Genomic DNA, 23,390 nt, shown 5'->3' on the forward strand with positions numbered 1-23,390 from the left:
GCCGGGTCAGTCTTTGTTGTAGGGACTGTCCTGTGCACTGTTAGATGTTTAGTAGCACTTCTGGCCTCTACCCATGAGACGCCAGTAGCATCTCCCAGTCGTGACAACTAAATCCACCTCCAGATGTTGCCAACGTCCCCAGGAGGATAAAGCTGCAATCAAGGGGGAAGATGGCTTCATATATTACATAAAAAACAAAAAGAAAAAAGGTAACCTCGGAACCTAAGAAGTATCTTGTCCCCTTTAGTTAATGCAACTTCCTCTCTGCATCCTGCCTGGGGATGGCTCCTACTCAGAGGCTTGGGAGTTCGTGGTCTGCCTTGTTCGTGTCCACCTGAATCAGTCCCCAGAACAGCTGGATCAAAGTTTGACTCTGGGCAAAAACACGAGGCTTCTCTTTCATCCAAATCCACCACAAGCCAGCCACGGCCACAGAGGAAAACCATGTGGCTCACAGGTCGTCACCCCACACCCCTCTGTGTACCTTCTGCTGAAGGGCTCTTTCCAGGGACTCCACCTTCATCTGCTCCTTCCGGAGTCCAGCGTGGAGAGCCGCGCTCTCGGCCTTCGCTTTTGTTCGAACCTGAGCAATCTCCTCATTGGCTCTGTTTGTGGTGTTTTGTTTGTGGAGTAAAGGGACAAAAAGCTCATGGTTAGTCACAGGTCACAGCTAAGGAGTCAAGACTTCTGACATCTGTGAGACACAGAATAACAGGGCTTCATGATAAGAGAAAAACTGGTGACCCAAATCATTCCATTTAAATTTATAAAACTTCAGTGGATACACAACTGCTAAGGAAATTTCCAAGGTGCAAACCAGTGGTAGAATTAATCTCATAGGCCACAGTGACTTCAAAATTCACATGTCACTAGAAAATGGAATCATGTGACACTTTGTACAGCAATCTTAGATTTGTTTTTGAACCCAATAGCAGGCAGGGTCATCTGTGGGATTATCACAGCCAAAGAGTCAGGATGCTAACCACTGACATCTAGGACACTAGAACTAAAAGTGACTTTATTAATGAGATACAAAAGAAAATTCTAAAACTACAAATGTCAATTGATAAATGGCCAATTAATTGATGAAAGGATGCTAAAAACTCATTAGTAGAGGCATGCAAATTTAAATGATAAACTTTAAAAATTTATCAGATTGGCAAATATTAACTAGGATGATCTTATCCCATTATGGTCGAGATGCAAGAAACAGACTCACAAACTGACGGGGGAAGTGAAAACTGGCACCGTCTTCACGGAGAGTGAGATGGCTGTAACTATTAGGATTTAAAATGCATACACCTGGGGTGCCTGGGTGGCTCAGTCAGTTGAGCATCCAACTCCTAATTTTGGCTCAGGTCATGATCTCACAGTTTGTGAGTTTGAGATCCCACACTGGGGTCTGCACTGATAGTGTAGAGCCTGTTTGCAATTCTCTCTCCCTCTCTCTCAAAATGAATAAACATTTAAAAAATAAATAAATAAAATAAAATGCATACACCTTCTGACCCAGCAACTCCCTTACGTAACCTTAAGTATCCACAGCAATACTTCCATGTTGCACAATGATTGTGCATAAGGATGTTCACTGCAGCAGTGTTTACAACTGAAAAACTGTGCAACTATCTAAATGCCCATCAGTAAGGAATGGAATAGTCCTACAACCTAACACAAATTATTAGACTGAGCTAGATGTTCTGACACGGAGAAGGGCCATATATACTATTAAGTGAAAAAGGAAATTTGTATCCTAGGACTCCGATGTTATTTTTAAAAAAGTCCAAAGCCATGTTGGGTAGTATTTATAAAGGTGTCAAGAAAAAACTGGAAGGATACACAATAAAAATTTTTCCTTTTTTTTGAGAGAGCATCCACACATGCACCAGCCGGGGAGGGGGACAGAAGGAGAGAGAATCTTTTTTTAATTTATTTGAGAGAGACAGAAACAGCCAACAGGGAAAGGGGCAGAGAAAGGGAGACAGGGAATCCTAAGCAGGCTCAATGCTGCCAGCGCAGAGCCTGTCATGGGGCTTGAACCCACGAACCGTGAGATAATGACCTGAGCCACAAACCAAAGACACCTAACCAACTGAGTCACCTAACACCCCGAGGGAGTGAGAATCTTAAGCAGGCTCCACGCTTAGCATGGAGCCTAATACGGGGTTCAATCCCACGACTGTGAGATCATGACCCAAGCCAAAATCAAGAGTCAGATGCTCAACCAACTGAGCCATCCAGGTGCTTCTGTTAATAAACCTTTAATAGTAGTATCTCTGGGGGTGGGAATGAGAGAGGGGAACTTAAAACGTTTTACAAATATGAAGATAGACAGCAAAATGTACAAGTATTACTTTTTAGTTAAAAAATAAAGTTGGATGCATTCTTCAGACTGTTCCCCAGGATAAATTCCAAACGTGTTGGATTTAAGGATTAAAAAAATGAAGCCATAAAAGTACTAGAATGAAAACATGGGAGAATATTTTATATTCAGAGCAGAGAAGATCTTTGTTACCATGACAGAAAATACTGAAGCCATAAAAGGACTGATAAATTTCACTACATAAAAACAAACAGATTTCTGCATATCAAAAAACACCAGAAGCCAAAAGACAAACTACAAAAAATACTCAAGACTCATATCACAAAAGGCCAGCATCCTTAGTACATAAATATAATAATATATTTACAGATGAATAATATATAAACTGACAATAGAAAACCAGGCAAAGAATAGTTATTCACGGTACAGAAAGTACACGTACAGATAGCTGCTCAAATAGGTTCAATTCCATGAGGTAAACAACAATCAAAACTACATTGAATAAATGCTCCATTTGCTTGTCAAAAAAAGAAATCCCCAACTAAACTGAAATACTATCTTGTATCTTACTGGGTTTACAGAAAACCAAAAATTTGATCTGTGGGCAAAGCCATAAGGACAGGAGATGCTCGAACACCTAGCCTAGGGATAAATGGATGAAAGTCAGGTGAGGGCAATTTGACACTTTTTATCATAAAGATAAGCCTGTATGTTCTTTGGCCCAGCAATCCTTTTCCTAGCATATAGATAACTCACATGCACGCCAAATGAGAACCATACCAGGTCACCTACTGCAGCACTGTTCACAGTGGATGGCAAGTACCCTGAGTGTCCGGAAGGAGGGGGCTGGTTAAATAAATGACACATTGCAACACTGGAACACCATATGGAGGCTAAGAAAAATACAGAAGCTCTTCATGGATTGACATGGAAAGGTTTCCAAAATATAGCACTAAATGAACAATGCAAAGTATGCTGTTATCTGTATAAAAAAGGAGATTCTCATCACATAAAAAAAAAAAAGTGATCATGTGGTGTGATGGAGCTGTTAGCTAGGACAGGGGAGAAGAAGGGAAAAAGTTTATCTGAGGGGATGGAAGGAACCAAAAACTGATCACCTGGGTGAGGAAAGCTGGGGAGCCAGGGACAAGGGAGAGGGTGGGAGAGAGATCCTATAGATCTCTATTCTATTCTTTTTAATGTTTAATGTGAAGATACTATTCAAAAAATTAAATAATAAAACATACACACACACATCAATGCAACCTAGGGTTGCAAAACAACATTGGGTGGTTTTTTTGGCCTTTCTCAATCTCCCCACAACATCACAAAACATGAAACAGATCTCATTGAGAGCTCTCACTTGTCTAGTTTTTCCTCCGCGTGGATTTTCAGGGCCTGATATCGCTGTTCCTCTTGTTTAACTCTGGCTAAATAATCCTGAGCACACTTTTTCAAGGCTTCTTCATTCTGTTCCAAAGTGACAATTTAAAATAAAAAAAAACTGGTCATTTCATCTTTCTTCAACTAATGACATCCCATGTATCAGAGTTTTCATTTTTGTTTTTAAAATGAGAAAACCTCATTACTTCAAATGCCTTTAAATTCTACTCTGATAATTCAAAACAGGCACATGTAATTCTTACTGAAGAAATTCTGGATACTTTCTTTGTGTATAAATTTTCAAAACAAAGTAAGGTTCAGTGACACTGATAAACCTAGTTTAGGGAGGCATTCTGAGTGTCATTGTAGGGAAACTAGGCAGTCTCATTTTTATTTTCCTACGGAAATAGTAAAGAATGTTCACTGCTATAAATGTATCTTATTGATGATATGCAACTAAGTTGAATCAATATGCCCACTTACAATCTAAATCTGAAACATTATACTTATTTTCTTCTAGAATATGTTGCCTGAATTTTTCAGGGCTAAATTTTCCTTCTACTAATATTAAATTGGGGAATTATCAAAAACAATTTCTGGAAGTCTCCTAAGGTCTGAAGGTTCCACACTTCTTCTACTCCATGCCACACTCTGGCTGTGGCCTGACCCAGGAGAGGAAATGACCAAAACATGCCACCCGGTGGGCCAGATGCCTGAACCACCACAGAAAGAAAAAAGGGAAAAGAAAATCTCCAGCTTCACTGGAACAGAAGATACAAGACCAATGATACATGGGCCCCCAACTCCCGTTTAGAAGGCTACCCACACCTCTGGCATACATGTTTAAAGATCCATTACCAAGGAAACACACTACTACAGAGACAAAAGGAAAAGGACATGCTACCTTCTTGAACCCTTCCAGAACGCCTTTCAGGTTCTCATATCTCCTGAAGAGATCAGAAAGGGACCTTTCCACAGAATTAAGGTCAGCCAGGGCCTGCTCCTTCTCCATGGTCAGTTGCTGGAAGCTCTTCTGAGAGGTCATATTTGTCCTCTGTTCATCTTCTGTGAACCACAATCAAAAGTAATGGCATATTCCTTCAACAGATTGTTAGCAGCTGCCCTCTGTCAGCTAAGCAGTATTCTTGGTGGGGGACCCCGGCAGCAGACATAGCAAAGTTCCTCTCGAGGACTTATGTTAGTGGGGGAGACAGCTGCTGACAAGTGATGGGGGAAAAACAAAGCAGAACAAGAAGGGTGGGGGTTCCGTTTTCATATAGTGACCTCTCTCAGAAGAAAGATTTAGGGACCCAAAATTGCTGAGGGAGGGCAGAAGCTGTGCAGCTACCCAGGAGAATATTCCAGCAGAGGAACAGCAATGGCAAAGGTCCCATGCTGGGAAGGCATGAGGTGATATGGACTGTAAAAAGTACGATTTTAGTGCTTAAGTGCTTTAAGTAGAGAAAGACTTAGGCAGTCAGTCCTGCTGATATTGGCTACTCAGTTATTCCAAATTCAGTGGAATAAGAGAACCAACCACTGTTGTTTTGTAAAAGGTACCAGTGGGTCTAAATGAGGGAAATATGATTTGTGGCAGAGTTAAGGACACTGAGCCAAAACGAAGACCCCACGGGGGGGGGGGGGGGGGGGGGGAGGGCGGGGGGCGGGACACTAATGATGTGGCTAGGCCATCAACACTCTAGGGGCCAGGTGGAGGGCTTTTCACACAATTCAAGCATTTGCTGGCCTCTGAAATGAACGTAAGTACAGCTTATCTTCATTATTTGTGGACTGTGTATTTGTGAATTCATCCACTTGCTAAAATTTATTTGCAAACCCAAAATCAATACTTGTGGTGCATTCCCGGTCATGCGCAGAGTGGCAAAACATTTAAGTCACTTGACAGGCACATTCCAAGCCAAGGCTGATCAGGGTGACACTGCCTTCTTGTTTCCTACTGTAAACAAGTGTCCTTTTCAGTCTACTTAGTACACCATGATATTTTCTGCATTTCTGTGCTTTCTGTTGGTGATTTTTGCTGTTTAAAATGGCCCCCAAGTGTAGGGCCAAAGTGCTGTTTAGTGCTCCTAAGGCTGTAATGTGCCTTATGGAGAAAACACCTTCATCCGATAATCTTCATTCAAGCATGAATGATAGCACTGTGGGCCAGGAGTTCAATGGTAACGAGTCAACATTAAATGAGATGGCTTTAAACAAATATACATAAGACAAGGTTATGTACTGACAAAAATGTTGTGACCAGAGGCCCACAGCAACCTCACCCTGTACTTTCCCTAAAGCGATGGTTCAGTATTCAGCATTCGCTGTGTTTGTGGCAACTCTGTAGAACACAACCACTGCAAACAGTGAGAATCAACCGGATCTAGGTGATGCTCGAGCTTGTGTTCTGATTTGAAAACCATCCACGGAACCTATGGCTCACACCACACACACACATAAAAAAAGTCCTTACCAATCATTTGAGCAATGGTCTTTTCATATTCAGCCACAATTTTCCTTAAAAAAAAAAAAAATTATCAGAAGAGATTTTTCAATAGACGTTCCTGAAATGCTGCCCCAAACAATTAAACACATTAACAAATGAACATTTCAACAAATAAGTACTTGAACGATGTTCAAATGAACAAATCTACCCTTTTGGGCAGCCTGCCCCCTCTAATTCAGTCACAAGTTTTATTTTACGGTCTTAGTTCCAAAAGCATTTCAGTTATTCAAAGACTTTAAAGATCACCCTGTCGTGTTAACCTTTCTTTTCAGTGAAGTGCCATAAAGTTTCCCTGACCCTGCCGACCCTGTCCAGGGACTGGCGCTCTTCCCTGTGTGCCTCCCTACTGTCACTGGTGGTGCCCATCACTGTGACCCTGCATCCAAGTCCTTTATGATGGCTACCGTAAGCTCTCTAAGGGCAGGGGCTGTCCCTTCCTCTCCGCCACACCTGGCATGGGACCTCACACCCAGGAAATGCTCAAAACACAAGTAATACAAGAGCTACAAGTTAGAGCGGGCATATTTAAAATATGTCTTAATCATTCAAGTGCTGACTACACAAATGTAGAAACTATGCTTTTTTCTTCTTCTTTGATCCTATCTTCAGTTATTTCACAGCCTCTAACTCTCCATTCTAGAGAATGAGCAGCAAAAATAAAAAAGATTTCAATTTAAGGTCAATCAATTTTGTTTCCGGTTAACATGCTTTTTATAATCTATTTGATGGTGATGAAAGTTGAAGCCATCATGCATAATTAATTTGAGAAAAGTATTATAGATTATAATGCCTCCAGAATCGAGTATGTCGATAAATCTTATTCTTCAGTTCAAATGGATATCTTTGCACAAATTGATGTCTTTTCAAAAGACAAGAATCATGTGGGTTCTGCTTACATGTAATGTTCTCAACATCCCACAAGAAGCTACCGTATGTGAATAACTGGTCAGCAATCCTCATAAAAAGATGCTGTCACAGTCACAAATTAAAGTGCAAATATCAATGCCCTCAAGTTCTCAACACCAGGTTCTGTGGTAAGCAAATACTTTCATCACTTCATTTATATGAAATCTAATAATGCATAAAGGTATCCAATCCCTCCCCCAAACCTCCAGTCTAACCTCATCTCCAACACTTCTTGTCGGGTTTCTTCGTATTTTTTCTTCCATTCATTTGCTTCGATTTCCTTAGTGATTATCTAAATTGTAATAGAGATAGAGCTTGGTTTTACTGAATCTATTACAGTTTGAATTTAAGATTGGAAACTGAAAACGACACGCAACCAGGTGCATCCTGAGACATTTGAGCTCCATGAGGAATATAAAGTCTCAACGTCTGTGTATAATGCTCACAAGCATCTGGAAAAATGTTCTCTCTGCCACACAGGATGGCAGAAATGTAGCCACCAAGGTAGGGGTGAACAGAACATCCCCCAGGGAAGATTCCAAGTGATAATCACAATCTCTGTGAATTCTGCCAGGGTCCAGGGTCTGCTCTCAGCTCTGCATGCCCAGAACCGTGACTGGGACAGGACACCAAAAGAAGAGCTATCTGCCTGGCAGAGATGCGCCTTAACCAAAATACTGATTTTACTTAGGATAAGAAAAATCAGAGCATTAGCATGACCAGCACATTCTCTTCCTTAGAGATCTCTGCTTGATAAGAATGAAGTCACAACTAGGGGCTCAGAAGTTCAAATCCTTTAGCCAGATGCACCCATCTCACCATAGGCAGGATCTTGCTTGTCAGACCAGAACCCATATTCCTATTTGGGGTGCCCCTGCTAACTGGGAAGAAATACTCTAAACTCATTACCTCAAACTCTGTGTGCCTAGGCACAGCTTAGAAGGGCATCACTGCCCTCCTTTTATTCTACGTCTCTATGCTTCTCTCTTTCTATTTGGTACATTCTTTATTTTGTGCCTTTAGTCAGGGTCTCAAGAAGCTAGCAGCCAGCCCATCTGCCTGAGGTGACGAGGCACATGCCTGTTCTGCTCCATTAGGGCATCACCTCACAGTTTCGCTCTCAGGAGGAAGTTAGGGTCATTTTTCTCATTGACAAGATTTTGGTAGGCCTCCTCACCACTGCTCCCGAGTTCTGACAACAGGGCCAGCTGACATCCCCCATTATCAACTTAATGCTATTTTTTGAAGCTTTAAAAGGCCTTGATATCAGAGGCTCTTAACTATTCCTATTATATTATGAAAATAAAATTGCTACAGCAAGGGAATTCCCTTCTTTAAAAAAAAAAAAAAGGTGGAATCAACAAGAGATGCACAAACCAAACATACAAAATACAGCTTAGAAATATAATGGGAGAGAGTGGTAACTGGGCAACAGCGTCTTTCATATTTTTTCAGATCATCCAGGAAAGACCTAGCAGTAATCTATTTTGAACACAGAATTGAAGTTGTTTAGTTAAAGAATTGAACTGTTTAAAGAATGGATGAAAGTAAGAGACATCTTATATTATTGCAAATTTAAGAAATTTTTAAGCATGAACATATCATATCTGTCAAAGGAAGGCACTGATTTAGTTATATATGTGGGTAGAGTCGGCAGAATTTGATATTTAAAAAACTTCAAGGCTGAAAGATAAAGAAGTGTTGTCGGCTTTGTCCCCAGGACACCAGAATGTCGGGACTCTAGCACCAATGCAGAGTTTACAGGGAGCCCTTTATATGAGCTCAACAAGCTGCAGGAAATAGGAACTTCCAGGAGGGGATAACTCAAGCCAAACAGAGATGGAATCTACCTGCTGGCACATGGGCTTGACAAAGACATGGGAGTGATAAGTGGACAGAACATGAGGGCCTTTACCTCTTCTCTTATGAGGGTGAGCACAGCTGTCTTATCGGATTCGCTGAGGCAGATGCCATCCAAGGGGCTCTCCCCTCCACAGGCCACAGACACGGGGGCCTTCTCCACAGATGACTCCAACAGTCCCTGAGGGGAGGAAGAAGTTACATTTAATATGTTCGGGCTTCAGCTTCTTAACCCCAAATAGCGTCCTTCAATAGCGTCCTCATTGCTACATTGATTACAATCTTTAAAAACACGTTTGAAGAAAAAAAAAAAAAAACACAGCAGGAAACTAAAAAAAAAAAAAAAATCTAGTTAAAGTAGTTATTTAAAGGAAAAACTGGGGCGTTTGGGTGGCTTAGTTGGTTAAGTGTGCGACTTCGGCTCAGGTCATGATCCCACGATCCATGAGTTCGAGCCCCACGTCAGGCTCTGTGCTGACCGCTCAGAGCCTAGAGCCTGCTTCGGATTCTGTGTTTCTCTCTCTCTCTCAAAAATAAATAAATGTTTAAAAAAATAAAAAAACAGAAAAAACTGAATATGGGGTGGGGAGGTTGGCTTCCATTTAACAGAGAGCCTAGTGAAGTTTTCTTCTTATCCAAAAAAGATAAAATCTGATTATCACAGTGACCAGTCACCAAAGATCACATGCACCAAAGAGAAACCTGTCTATATAAAGTGTAAAATGTCTCATTTTTCAGGGGGTTTCTGGTTTCCAGGGAAAATGTGTTCCATGTAACTTTTCCCAAAAAAGGTGTCAACTTTTTAACACAGTGATACTTTGTGTACAACTTTAGCCACTTTGGTTGGAAATGTTTCCAAAATGGACTACTAACTTTCAAGCTTAAGGAAGCAGAAATGGCAAACACACGGCTGACTCCCCTCCCCCCGCCCCAGAATGAGTCAGGGTCATCAGGAACTTCAGCTGCTCTGTTGTGGCGTGTCCCTGCCCTGGCAGTGTGTCAGGTTACAGCACTAATGGGCCCTCCCTCTACAAAGTGGCCACGTGTAAAGTCAAGGTCTGTGCCTGTACTCTCAGTTTTTTGCTTCCTTGTTGCTGCTAAGTTTTCAGTTCCCTTCTGATGTGACAGAACTTAAGCTTTTATCATAAACTCAGGTTCCAGAAAGCCACGGTGGTTAGTATTTTTTCACAAGAACATGGACTTCATCCTATTCTCCTTCCTAAAAGGCATTTTGGGGGCTATTTCCGCCCACGGTATGTAAGTAAACTTTTTTACGTAAATAGGGAAAAAGTCAGTCTAATAACATCCAAAATGCCAGCCCAAGTGATCTGGCAATAATCTTAACAATCTTAAGTATCTGTATAACCAATCCATCAGTTAGTGATGATAATCAATCAGTTCTCTGGTATCTTGTTTGAACCAAGACTGAACAGAAAAGTCCCAAGTCAGAGATCAGTGGTTTTTAAACTTTTCATGGTCATTACAACTCGGTCTTTCCCTAAAAAATGCCCCCCCCCGTCCCCCCCCCCCCCCACAATTTTTGCATTTAGCTTCACATAGAAGGGCCCTGATACAGAAAGCCCTGGTTTAGGCCACAGAAAAGGGAAATGCAAAAGCCACAAGCTGGCAGTGCCCATTTCAAGCAGCATTTGGGGGAAGGTACCCACCATGCTGACAGGAGTCTGAGGTCCCCCCCAGAAACACTATCTTGGGGTAGATCTATCACTAGAGCCAGAAGCCACTTGTGGTGAGCAGTCTCAAACATGGCCTGCAATGACCCCCACCCTGCTGGTACTAATCCTCTCGTGTAATCTCCTCCCCTCGGGAGCAGGCTGGTCCTGGTGACTTACTTCTAAAGAGACTATGGTAAAAGTCATGGGATGTCACTTTTGATATTAGTTTACAAAAAGACTGGCTTCTGCATTGTGAGAAACTCTCTATGGAGAGGCCCATGTGGCAAGGAATCAATGTCTCTGCCAACAGCTAGTAAGGACCTGAGACGTGCCAACAGCCACGTGAATGAGCTTGGAAATGCATCTACCCCTGATTGAGCCTAGAGGTGACCACAGCTCTGGTTAATACCTTGATCGCAGCCTGTGAGAGGTCAGAGGCACCCAGCAAAGCCGCCCCATGATTCCAGAGCCAGAAATGATAAGAAGTGCTTCTTGTGGATAATGAATAAACCTCTCGACATCTGAGTCATTACACTGACTTCCTGTGCCATACTTCTCAAGAAACTTTCTCATAATCTTGCTTCCCATGTAACTTGCCTACAGGGAGATAACACCCTAGGGTCAAGTTGACACATTTGGTTCACTTTGTTGTTAGATCTGATTCTAAATTAATGCGCTTTAAAATCAGTCTTTTGTGTTTTTATTATTTGAAGCCAGGATCCCCAAGCTAATTCTAAAAAACAGCTCCCCTGTGCTTCCAATGACCCTCAAGTTAGCAAGAATTTGGGAAATAAGCCAAAAGAATTTTCCTAGTAAGGAAAATATCAATGTCTATTCTCCAGTTCAGCATCTCCATCATTTGTGAGGGGATGAATGAGTTGTCTGCCTACTTGCTCAACAACTTAATGTGTCTGGAAGAGGCAGCACTCTGTTGGAGGTGGGAGACAGAACTCAGATGGTGGCAGAAATATCCAGATGACTGGGCTCTGCAGCCTGCAGCCCTGCCTCCCCTGGCCACTCCCCTCCACCAGGCCACATGCCTCTCGCCTCACGGCTCAAACTGCAACAGCTCTTAGGAATTTATGGCCATGGCCTATTTTAGCCGCCTTTTCAAGAACCCTAGGATTCAGTTTTTCACACTGTTCAGTCCTTCATATTGCTTATCAAACAGCACAGAAAGCCTACAGAATCTACCATCTCAAAAAACTGCGCCGGATCCCTTCCTAGCCTGGGCAATCTAACACGTTTAACAAAGATGCCAACCCAGTTGATCAATCGTGGCCTTCGAAAAGGGTCCCTTTTCATGTCCCCTAATCCTCTTCCCTGTCCCCAAAAAAACGTTTACAGTTGAGGGCCAAAAAACGCATGTCTGTAGATAGTGGAGCCCAACACAGTCCTGGTTGCAGGATTTGCAGTGAGCAGGATGCCACAATGGAAACCTCTTTGCCCAGCTCCTTGCAGTGGGAGAATTAGCATCATTAATCTCTCACAGCATGCTGAGTTCATCCCATCTTTTGCCCTTGAACTCACTGGACTAGTACCACCCCAGGTACTTCTCTCTAACAGAGACATGCCTGAAAAACCAAATGAACTTAACTTGTAAGAAGTTTAAGATGTCCTAAAAAATAAAAATAAAAAAATCAATAAAATAAATTGACTCCTACTTGAAAAATGCTGCAGACCAATAGCTGATAAACAAGATGAGACTGGCTACCCATCACTGACTGTCCTCTGGCCTTAGGTATTTTGCCCTGGCCGCCACCAACCACTGGCAATGAGACCGCAAAGGAATTCACTTCCAAGCAGCCCAGAGAGGTGTAAAACAATGAATGCTAGGCTAACCAGACTCTTTCACTGAGCGTCCTGAATATGGTAATTGCTTCATGCAATACCTATCCCACATTCTAGGAAGTAGAAATTCACCAATTTCAGGAAGTTCAACTGGGGTTACTTTTTAAAAGATGGCAACATAGGATATGTTCAGCAGCTGGCTCCAAAGGCAAGCGTTCCCCATTTTTCTTTCTCGCTCACCTTCCCGCCCTTTTCCTATCAGCACTGCCTCATCTCATAGAGGTCTAGCTCTTTGCAGCTTCCATCTTTTACGCTACCAATTCCCGCATCCTCACAACCACTCGGACCAGTCAGACAGGTGCTCTTGTTCTATGGATGAAGAAGTTGGGAATCCGGAAGTGGAACCAGTCTGTAGTTGAACCAGTCTGTTTCAAAAACCGGGTAAGCCACAGAGATCTGCAGCCGTGCAGAGCAATGCTTGGTCCCCTTGACACAACCTTCTTCAATCATCTCCTTGTTATTATCACACACTGAAAATACAAGGAAGCGCTCCCGCAGTACTTGGAAAACTTCAAAAGGAACTGGCTTCCCCAAGTGCACACACAGGCTGTTCTGCTGGAGCGTGTAGTTTCACCCTCTCGTGGGTGTGGACGGCAGGCACCCCTCCCTCTCAGAGATGAGGAAAGACAGGCCAAAGCCCAAGAGTGGCTGTGCTGCAATCAGGTGGCCCGGCTCCCAAAACAGTGATTTTACCCAGAAACATATGTCACTAATGCGTGAAGCCCTTGTGAGAGGACAACGCTCCTGAGACCCTATGTGCACATCCTCCTTCTGCTCACACTTCCACAGGCTCCTCCTCCACCCATGTCCCTTCACGTCTACTGCTCACTGTGTCCTGTAGGGAACACCGTGGGTCATGGCCTAATAGTGAGTCCTGAAAACAATTTACTGGGACACACAGTCTGCATTAAAAAATGAAATAGAATATCAGAGTAAATCACACAAAGGAAGGTAGATACTGGTTTGTCTGTTTGCTTTAATTTGAGAGAGAGCACGTGCAAGCAGGGGAGAGGGGAAGAGGGAGACAGAATCCCAAGCAGGCTCCACGCTCAGCACGGAGCCCAATACCAGGGCTTGAGCCCACGACCCTGGGATCATGACCTGAGCTAAAATCAAGAGTCAGATGTGAACCAACTATGCCACCCAGGTGCCCCTGACAGATATAATTTTGTGCAACTTTTTTTTCTAAATTTCCTTTTTTATTTTTTTTTAAGGTTTACTTATTTTTGAGAGAGAGAGAGAGAGCGCGAGCACACGAGCAGGAGAGGGACAGAAGTGGGGGGGGGGGGGTGGGGAGGCAGAGGATCCAAAGCAGGCTCTGTGCTGACAGCAGACAGCCTGATGTGGGGCTCAAACTCATAAACCGTGAGATCAAGATCTGAGCCTAAGTCCAATGCTTAACCAACTGAGCCATCCAGGTGCCCTTTGTACAATTTTTTTTTTATAAATATACAAATGCATATGTTGTGATGTGTTATCTCTATATATATATGTTAGTCAAGATGCAAAAAAAAATTTTTTTTCAATTATCCTGTGTCCCAAAGGCCTTCAAATCTATTAAATCCAACCCAGGCTTTTCTTGAACTCATGCTATGTACTTATTAGAACTGTCTCCTGGAAATAATGGACTTAGAAGGTCCCACAGATGTCTCAGAGCCACAGATCTAAAAATTAATTCCTACAATTCTGCTTTTCTTTCTGTATTCTTTTTTTTTTTAAAGACTTATTTTTTAAGTAATCTCTACACCCAACATGGGACTTAAACTTACAACCCCAAGAACACAAGTCACGTGCTCCACCAACTGAGCCAGGCAGATGCCAACTGTATTCTTAATTTACTGATTCCTGTGTTCAGCAGTATTTATTGTGGTAGGTGCTAAGGTAGCAGCAAACAGTCATCTACCTGCACCAAGCTTAAAGTGTTAGAAGGAAAGAAGGGAAAACAAGAAGTGACTCCAAGGAGTAGCTTCACAGAACTAAAAGAAATTCCATAAATTAAGGCAAGAGTCAGATGTGCGAGGGAGAGAGGAGACAGCAGATGCTGGAGACAAAGGCAGAGTCCCACTGCAGAAAGCCACATTGGCCATAGGAAGCGTCTGAACTTACTCTAAAGACAAGGGAAGCCAACCAGGAGGTTTAAGCAAAAAGTAACAAGATCAGTTTTGTGTTTAAAACATCACCTTGGCTTACGTAAAAGGATAAGAGAATAAGCCTGGGAACAGGGGGATTGGTTAGGAAATTACTCCTTCCTTCCTTCCCTCCCTCCCTTCATTTATATTTCATTATTTTTTTTTTTACTTTTATTTTAGACAAAGAGAGCGCGTGAGCAGGGGAGAGAGGCGGGGGGCTGGGGAGAGAGAGAATCTTAAGCAGGCTCTATGTTCAGTATGTAGCCCAAAATGCTGCTCGATCTCGCAACCATGGGATCATGACCTGAGCCAAAAACAAGAGTCAGACATTCAATTGACTGAACCACCCAGGTGTCCCTTACCATCATATTTAAAAAGACTGGTGGTGGCCATGGGCTGGAGAAAAGTATGAATTTGCAATATATGGTTTCTGGACATAGAAACCACAGATCTTGCTTGTGGAAATAAGAGGGAAGGAGGAGTCCAAGGTTATCTTAGGTTTGTGGGGTGGGTTATCAGTAACACTGACCACTAGGACGTTAAAGGAAGAAACCCTGGGTGGCTTTTGCCAACCTTCCCTTGCCACCACCTCCACCCCAGCTGCAATGCACATCTCCCAAGTCGTCTCACCAAGCAGTCATGGTTCTACCTGATAAATCTCTCAGCCTCCAGCCCATCCTTTGAACTATTACTGATTATGATACTCCTTACTTACAACCCCACAATAGTCCCCAACTGCTTCTACCATGAATTCTAAGACTCCTGGCACCATGTCTATGGCCCCTGATGATCTGGCCCTCACCTACCTATGTAGAGTACCCTGTGATCACGTGAGATTACTAACAATTCCACTTGCTTATAAAGGCCATGCTTCTCACTTCCTGCCTTTGTGCAGGGCAACTCTGCTGCCCAGAAAGCCCTTCACTACCTTACCGGTCTTGCAAACCCTATTCTTTATTTACAACTAAGTTTTCAAATGGAGGAACCTCAGACAACACCACCTTAACCATGTGATCAAAGTTAATTCCACCAATAATGGGACACACTGAGATCCACAATGTCACTTCTGATGGATTCATACCCAAAATGCACAAACTGCATTTAATCACAAAGAAACACTGGACAAACCCAAATTGAAAGATATCCTACAAAACTGACCTGTATTCTTCAAAAGTGTCAAGGTCAGGAAAGATAGAGAGACTAAAGAACTATCACAGATTTTACAAATGAAACAATGAAGGAGGGTTCAATGAGGAGGTGGGGGGAAAACTGAGTTAATACCAATAAAAATGAAAAGTTATTAAAAAAAAAAAAGAACTATCACAGATGATAGGAGACTAAGAACCTGAGAACTAAATGCAACATGCAATCCTGAGTTGGACTCTGCACCAGAAAGAGGACATTACTGAGACAAATGACAAAATTTGAATATGGTTTATAGGTTAGAAAATAATACTGTACCAGTGTTAATTGATTTTGTTAACTGTACGTGATTATATAAAATGTTAACATTCAGGGGCATCTGGGTGGCTCAGTTGGTTAAGCATCTGACTCTTGATTTTGGCTTAGGTCATGTTGAGCCCCATGTATGCTTACAGTGCGGAGCCTGCTTGGGATATTCTCTCTCTCTCTCTCTCTCTCTCTCCTCTCAAAATATTTTTTTTTAAATAAAATATTAAAATTCAAAGAGTATGAGTGAAAGAAAGATTTACAGGAATTCTTTGTACTGTTTCTGTAAGTCTATAAAGTTTTAAATAATTTTCTTTTAATGAGCTCAAATTCAGCCTCCCAGATACTGGCTACACAGGCAGTCAGCCCTGGCTCCCATAGGCCCTGGAACACATTCTATTACAACATTCATATAGCATTAGTTTCCATTTTGTATCTACTACCAGTACTGTTTAAAAAAAAAAAAAAACACAATGCAAGGCATACATAATTTAAAAATTTTCACTAGCCATTTAAAAAGTAAAAAGATATAAGTGAAATTAATTTTAATAATATAGTTAACTATATTTAGATATATATCTAACAATACATCTATATCTATCTATATACATATTGAGATGATCATATCTTAGATATATGATATATATCTAACTATAGATATATATCTAACTATATATCTATATCTATCTCTATATATAGTTAGATATCTAACTATATCTATCTATGGATATAGATATATATCTATATCTATCTCTATATATAGTTAGATATCTAACTATATCTATCTCTGGATAGATATATATATCTATCTCTATATATAGTTAGATATCTAACTATGGATATCTATCTATGGATAGATATATATATCTATCTCTATATATAGTTAGATATCTAACTATGGATATCTATCTATGGATATAGATATATATCTATATCCATAGATAGATATAGTTATCTATAGTTAGATATAGTTATCTATAGATATAGATATAGTTATATATCTATATAGATATCTATATAGATATAGTTATCTAACTATAGATATATAGATATCTATATATCTATCTCTATATATAGTTAGATATCTAACTATAGTTAGATATATATCATATATCTAAGATATGATCATCTCAATATGTAATCAATATAAAAGTTTGAAACATTTTTTTCTTTTCTTTTCTTTTTTTTGTACTAAGTCTTCAAAGACTAGTTGCATTTTATACTTAACAAGACATCTCAGTTCAGACTGGCTACAGGTCAGGCGCTCAGTGGCCACTGGATAGGAGATCTCAGGATAGGCTATGAGCTCAAGTGAAGAAACTTGTATTTACATTTCATCCCCAGCACCAAACAATGACTACAGTTTATTTAATGAATTAACGCGGGCTTTAAAATAAATACTAAGGCGTGCCTGGGTAGCTCAGTTTAGCGTCTGACTTCAGCTCAGGTCATGATCTCACAGTTCATGAGTCTGAGCCTCTTGTCAGGCTCTGTGCTGACAGTTCAGAGCCTGGAGCCTGCTTCGGATTCTGTGTTTCCCTCCCTTTCTGCCCCTCCTCCCACTTGTGCTCTCTCTCAAAATAAATAAATGAATGAATGAATGAATAAATAAATAAAAAATACTGAGAAAAAAAAAAAAAAGATTGAGCTGCACCTCCTCTACACCCCCTACCCCCTACAAATGTAGGAACTTACAGTCATGGTAGATCCATCTTTCTCCATCTTCTGGCACGTCTCTTTCTCTATGCCTAAAACACAGAGAGTCATTTTTATAGTTATCCCAAGAAGTCCGTTCCTTTCTTTCCTAGTGAAAGACTCTGAAAACCTCAGTGCAGGCCCAGACTGACATCTATGAACACATGAACAGCATTTCAAGATTTTCAAGGGAGCACTGGCATTTGGTTGACGGCTGTGTAGTCTGTGTTAAACGTCTAAAATATTCAGAAGGGAAGTGTGGGGTTAGCCAGCCATACACAGGATCGCCATCTTCAGGTGGAAAGAATAGCAAGGCTGCCACCTTGTGTCCATGAAAAGTTCTGTAAGTTGTACCAACCAAGGGACTATTTCAGAAAGAGGAAGCGACAAGAATGCTATTTTCTTACCAAGTCTGAATCAATTTAAATTCCAGCCCAGGAGGGTATCCTCAGACTAATTAATGTAGCAGACAAAACAATAAACTCTAAATTTCAATGCCTGAAAATATAAATTCATTCTCCTCCCCACACCCTTCAAACTTGTCTCCAGTCTACCTTCCACTCTACCACCACCAAAGGCAACATTAAAATAAAAAATACTATGCCTTTTCTAATTAAAGGAATGTGTACTCATTGAAGAAAAAATGTTAAATATGAAAGGGCACACAATTTTCAAGCTACCATCTTCCATGTAGCCACAACAAATTACTATCTAAGTGTACTGTCTATTCATAGTGGATTGTTGAACACACAAATGTGACCATCACTATTCTGCTTACAAACCTTCAATGGCTCCCCTAAACCTGTAGGATCGGGTCCAGATTCCCCAGTACAACCTCGTTTTCCCACTTGTCCTAGAGTCACAGAGAACTACTGGGCACTCACCAACATGACAGGTTCCTTCCCATCCCTGGGAGAGATTCTTGTTCCCTGGAGCACATCTGTGTATGTCTCTATCAAGACCTAGAGCAAAGGTGACTCTTCCCAGGAAACAGACTCTGCCTGAGTCACCTGACAGCCCGTATTCCTTTCCCACCTCCACATATCTACCACCCCCCTGCATGACCACAGTCTCTGCCTGCTCCCAGGACATGGCTGATCAGTTACATACACGGTAGCACGAGCTATTCACTATCTCTGAGGATAGCACTATAGTTAACAGAACCCCTGCTCTAGAAATTTCTGTTGGAAGGAATTTCCTTCTAGTGAGGAAGAATATAATTCAAATATCTACATGCTCCTCTACTGAAGGAAGTTCAAAGAGGAATCACTCATAGTCCTTAACCTCAGCCAGTTCATCAAAGACAACTTTTATAATAAATATATGGGGAATAGAAACGGTAAGAAGAAATGTGGTGGGAACATAAAGCGTGGTGGAAACCAAGAAACAGTTTGGAGAGAAACCAGAAAGAATTGGGCAGAATGTTTATAGGAGATGGCAAAGAAAGGTATTTCAAATGTAAGAAATAAACGTAGGTACAAGAGTACTCAAGGTTATTCTACAAAACTTGGGTAGAGGGGTGCAGATGGGAAAGCGGCCTGGGAAGAAAGCTGGAACAGTGCCTGGCATGTATACTTCACAGATGGGAAGCTGCAACCTGGGCAGCAGGGAGAGGCCGAGGGAGTAACTCTCCCAAAGTCATCTACTTCCCTGGTTTGATTGTGATTTTTAAAGTTCTAAGTATAAAAGTCCCCACATCAAATTACATTGCTGAAAATCTGAGATGTTAATAATAATGTTTAAGGTAGTCAGGGACATGGCTCTTAACATTTCACAAGTCAGGTTGAAGGCCACAGATGTAACTTGGGGCCTGGAAAGGGACCTCAGCTCTAGAATGTTCTAATGAGTTCAACAGTAAGAAGCTTCAGCATAGGTTAGTCTAGTTAGTTCTTATCAGAACATTAAAGATTTTTTAGGATATTGGTCAATTTCAATCTACTACATCCCTGAACAGGAAAATGTGTAATATTCTAGTAATGAAAGCAATCTCTTCCCACATCAGCACTGTGGCCAAAAGACCATGAAACCAGATGGCCTAGGTTCGAATCCTACTTCTCGTAACGAACTATAGAAATGATCCCTGAAAGTATAGTCTTCGAATCCTACTTCTCTACCATTTGCTACTCAAGTGACCTTGGCTGACCTACTTAACTTCTATGTCTCACCTCCCTTCTCTGAAAAATGGGGTAAAAAAATAACACCTACCAAGGACTAATCAGCTAATACATGTAAAGCATGTAGAACTATTCCTGCACGTGGTAAGCCATTATACATGTTAAATATTATTATTTCTGTAAGTTGAACAATCACAACATGGCTACAGGCCACTGTATTTTGAGATGTGACCACATTAAAAGAAATTATTACAAAATTCAAGTCGTCTCATATGTCGGTGTTTCCTGTGCCTTGTGCCACACTCATCCCTATGTCTCTGGTTCTTTGATAAGACTCCCTTCTGTGCCCCTCGTCTAGGTAAAGAAATAAAGCATAGACCAGCATCCTACATCTATCCTCCAAGTGACCCAATTCTCTAATCTCTTTAAAGTGCCTCCTGCATTGGCTTTCAGGCATTTCTAGGCTTAAGTACATTATAAAGATGAACATATACTTCCATACCTGCTTCTGAGGATGAAAACGCATGATTTATGGCAGACACGGGAACATTGGAACATTCAAAGTACTCCAGGTCTTCCTCTGGCTCACCTTTCACCTCGGCCCCAGTTGATTTCTGACCAGATGAAGTGGACGCCAGTTTCTCCTCGTCAGTAGCATGGCCATCCCTATTAGAAATGTCTGAAATCTGGGAGATCACTGCTCCTTCATCCTGGGAAATGCAACACATCAGATGCTACCGTTTAGGAAGACCAACAGTGGGGATGGTGATGTCTCAGGAATGGGGCAGGACAGACCATTCCACACGGATGTCTGACAAGACTCAACCACAGATTTGGTACCAATCAAAGAGGAAGCTGGGGTCTCTTAATCATGGAATGCTATGTTTCCTAGAAGCTACCTTCACATCTGAGGTTTGAAAAATTAACCTTTAGCCCACCCAGACTTACAAGCAAGAAGCTGAAGTGGTCCAAGGCAACGGTTTTCAAATATTTTACTCATATACACCTTGAATTGTTTTGGAAAACCTAGGTACCCCCACTGTATTTTCAGATGACATCCAAAAACATCTCAGCATAAATATAAAAAACTGCAAAGGATACAATTATCTGGTACACTTTAAACACTGGCCTTGCCTAATTCAATCTAGTTACCAGAGTGATTTGATGATACTCTATCGTCTATTTAAAATCAAGCACGAACACGCTCAATAGCTTTAATAGTCAGAATTTGCATCATACCCTTTCCCCTCTGAATTTGTACTTCCACTCTACTTCCTCCAAGAAATCATCCTTTAAAAAAGCATTTATATGCTTGAAAGTCTTTTAAAGTTCTCCCTACCATCTTTCTCAGTTAAAAAAGATAAAAATTAAAAAAAAAATTCTATAAGTCTTTAAGTATTAACATTTTTGCTTCTGAAGAGCTAATCATTATAATTAACTAATGCACAATTTATCCTAAAAATATCACAACTTTTGATAAGTACTATCAAATACAAAAGTTTCTACTTTTGTATCGATTACATTTTGTTGAATCAATTATTTAAAACTTTTGCAGTGTGATACGTGCAATTTTTCTGAATCAAATCAAAGGTAAATTTCTCACAGTTCTTGTTGCCACTTTAGCAGCATTTGAAAGTGGATAATTACACACTTGTAATAGATGAAAAAATAAATCAGAGGACAAATCATTTTTTGTTTGTTTTTAATCTTAAGCCATGTACCCAAGTTTTTGGTCCAAACTGTGTAAAGTTAGTTAAACTTAAAATGCATTCTGTTAACCAGTGAATGCGTTTCTGTAATCATGGTTATGCTAAAATAGTTTAAAAAGGATCTTATCCCAATCAGATGGGTCTGCGTGCTTGATTTTCTGTGTTTCTCAATTCATATGGTCATGGACAAATATTTATTGCTAGAAGGAAATAAGGGTCTGCATGAATTTTATTCCTGTTTTTCATTTTTTAAATTATAAATCAGTAAAGAGTCTTATATATTTAAGCCTACTTATATAAATAAGTGAAACAGAAAAAAGTTTTGTAATAGAAATATCTTTCAATTCTTTGAAACTCTTTCCAAGTTACATACCCAAGCAAATCTATAATCAAAAATTATTTTTTAAATTGAGATATAAGTGACATATAACATTGTGTCAAAGGTAATTTTCAATAATCAGGTGACATCTCAGGTTCTCCTACCTCATTGGAAGCAATGAATTAGAAAACCATTTGACTTTTAAAAAAAGTTATTAAAGTCCTTCACTTTCTTAAAATATACACCAATATTTCAAATCTGCCCTTTGTTTGATGTCCCAGACATCAAATGCACCTTAGTAAGATTTAGAATGAAAGAAAACTTTACTCAAAAGAAGTGGGAAAAGGATAGTATGAAGGGTTCCTATGTTCTCAGGAGCCTTCTCAGGTCACTGTGGGAAGTTAAGGATCTGGAAATTGGTTTCCTCAAAACTAGATACTCAGACACCCACTGCAAACTCTTCGTTAATCTACCCCTCGCTCCCCCAGGAGGATACAAACACCACTTTGGGGCCACTGATCTAAGAGACATCCTGATGATAGGCATGCACTCACCTGAGAACACCCGTCCAAAGCAAGAGACTGTGTTTCATATTTCTTCACCTTACAGCCACTCCTGGAAAGGAAAAACAAAAACAAAAAACAAAAACAGGCCATTTTGGAATCACATTGGCAATTTCCAAGCTATGAGATGGCGCAGAGACAGCAATGTGTGCAGAGAGAAGCGAAAGCATACAGCACCACACAAGTTCTACATCTACACATTTGAGAGGGGGACACCTTTTATGTCTCTGAATCTTCTCCCAAGAGACAAGGCAAGCAATGAAGTGTAGCTCAGCTCACTCTCTGAAAAGACCTCCTCATATGCTTCTGTGGGATGTTACACACCAGTACTCTGACCCCTACGGGTTCTGATTACATGCCACCAAGCCTTTCAGAGGTAGCCTTAGCACCTAGAGACATTCGGTTCATCTGATCCCAACTCACTTGGCTTTGACATTCATTAGAAAAATTACCACGCCGGACCAGATTCTTTAAAAAAGTTCTTTATTGCACTAGAAGCCACATAAGTCTGATAGGACAGTTCCAGACCTGTGTGCTGACAGAGAAGAACTGTGGTCAACAGAAAGTACAAAAATAAAACTATTTGCGTAAATTGTTACCATTCCTATGAAGCAGTAAGATGGAAGCAAATGTCAAGTATTTGTGCCAAGACTGGAACTGGGGAAAACTCAAACCACCTGTTATTTTTTAACTAGCACATAATTTATGATCCGAGGATTGGTTCAGATGCTGTTCTGTTTTAACGCACTTAAAATTTCCAGTAAAAACGCCACTCTGACAAAATAAATACATTTACAACTTTTTCTTCTTCTGCAGGGGGGACGGGGCTGGGTGTGGGGGGCAAGACGAGCATATAAAGTTCCCAGAATGTGCACGACTACGTCTAGTTTCTGGTTTTCTTTCCTAATAGTCT

General features: G+C 40.9%; 1 protein-coding gene across 14 annotated transcripts in view; it reads right to left on the reverse strand.

Annotated features, from left to right (window-relative positions):
- TACC1 (transforming acidic coiled-coil containing protein 1) overlaps nucleotides 1-23,390 on the reverse strand; it is a 120,591-nt gene that overhangs the window by 5,336 nt on the left and 91,865 nt on the right. For 9 of the 14 annotated variants that reach the window (XM_019440740.2, XM_019440742.2, XM_053901066.1 and 6 more), the window contains 9 exons: nucleotides 22,469-22,529; nucleotides 20,389-20,596; nucleotides 17,773-17,825; nucleotides 9,031-9,156; nucleotides 7,331-7,407; nucleotides 6,177-6,220; nucleotides 4,608-4,768; nucleotides 3,684-3,790; nucleotides 485-605 (listed from right to left, as the gene is read on the reverse strand). In XM_019440740.2, the coding sequence (XP_019296285.2) occupies nucleotides 485-605; nucleotides 3,684-3,790; nucleotides 4,608-4,768; nucleotides 6,177-6,220; nucleotides 7,331-7,407; nucleotides 9,031-9,156; nucleotides 17,773-17,825; nucleotides 20,389-20,596; nucleotides 22,469-22,529 (958 nt within the window). The remainder of the gene's footprint in view (nucleotides 1-484; nucleotides 606-3,683; nucleotides 3,791-4,607; nucleotides 4,769-6,176; nucleotides 6,221-7,330; nucleotides 7,408-9,030; nucleotides 9,157-17,772; nucleotides 17,826-20,388; nucleotides 20,597-22,468; nucleotides 22,530-23,390) is intronic. The other 5 variants (XM_019440744.2, XM_019440745.2, XM_053901065.1 and 2 more) reach the window with 1 other exon arrangement.

The sequence above is a fragment of the Panthera pardus genome, unplaced genomic scaffold (assembly GCF_024362965.1).
Source record: "Panthera pardus isolate Hobbes unplaced genomic scaffold, ASM2436296v1 HiC_scaffold_13, whole genome shotgun sequence".
Taxonomy (NCBI): Eukaryota; Metazoa; Chordata; class Mammalia; order Carnivora; family Felidae; genus Panthera; species Panthera pardus.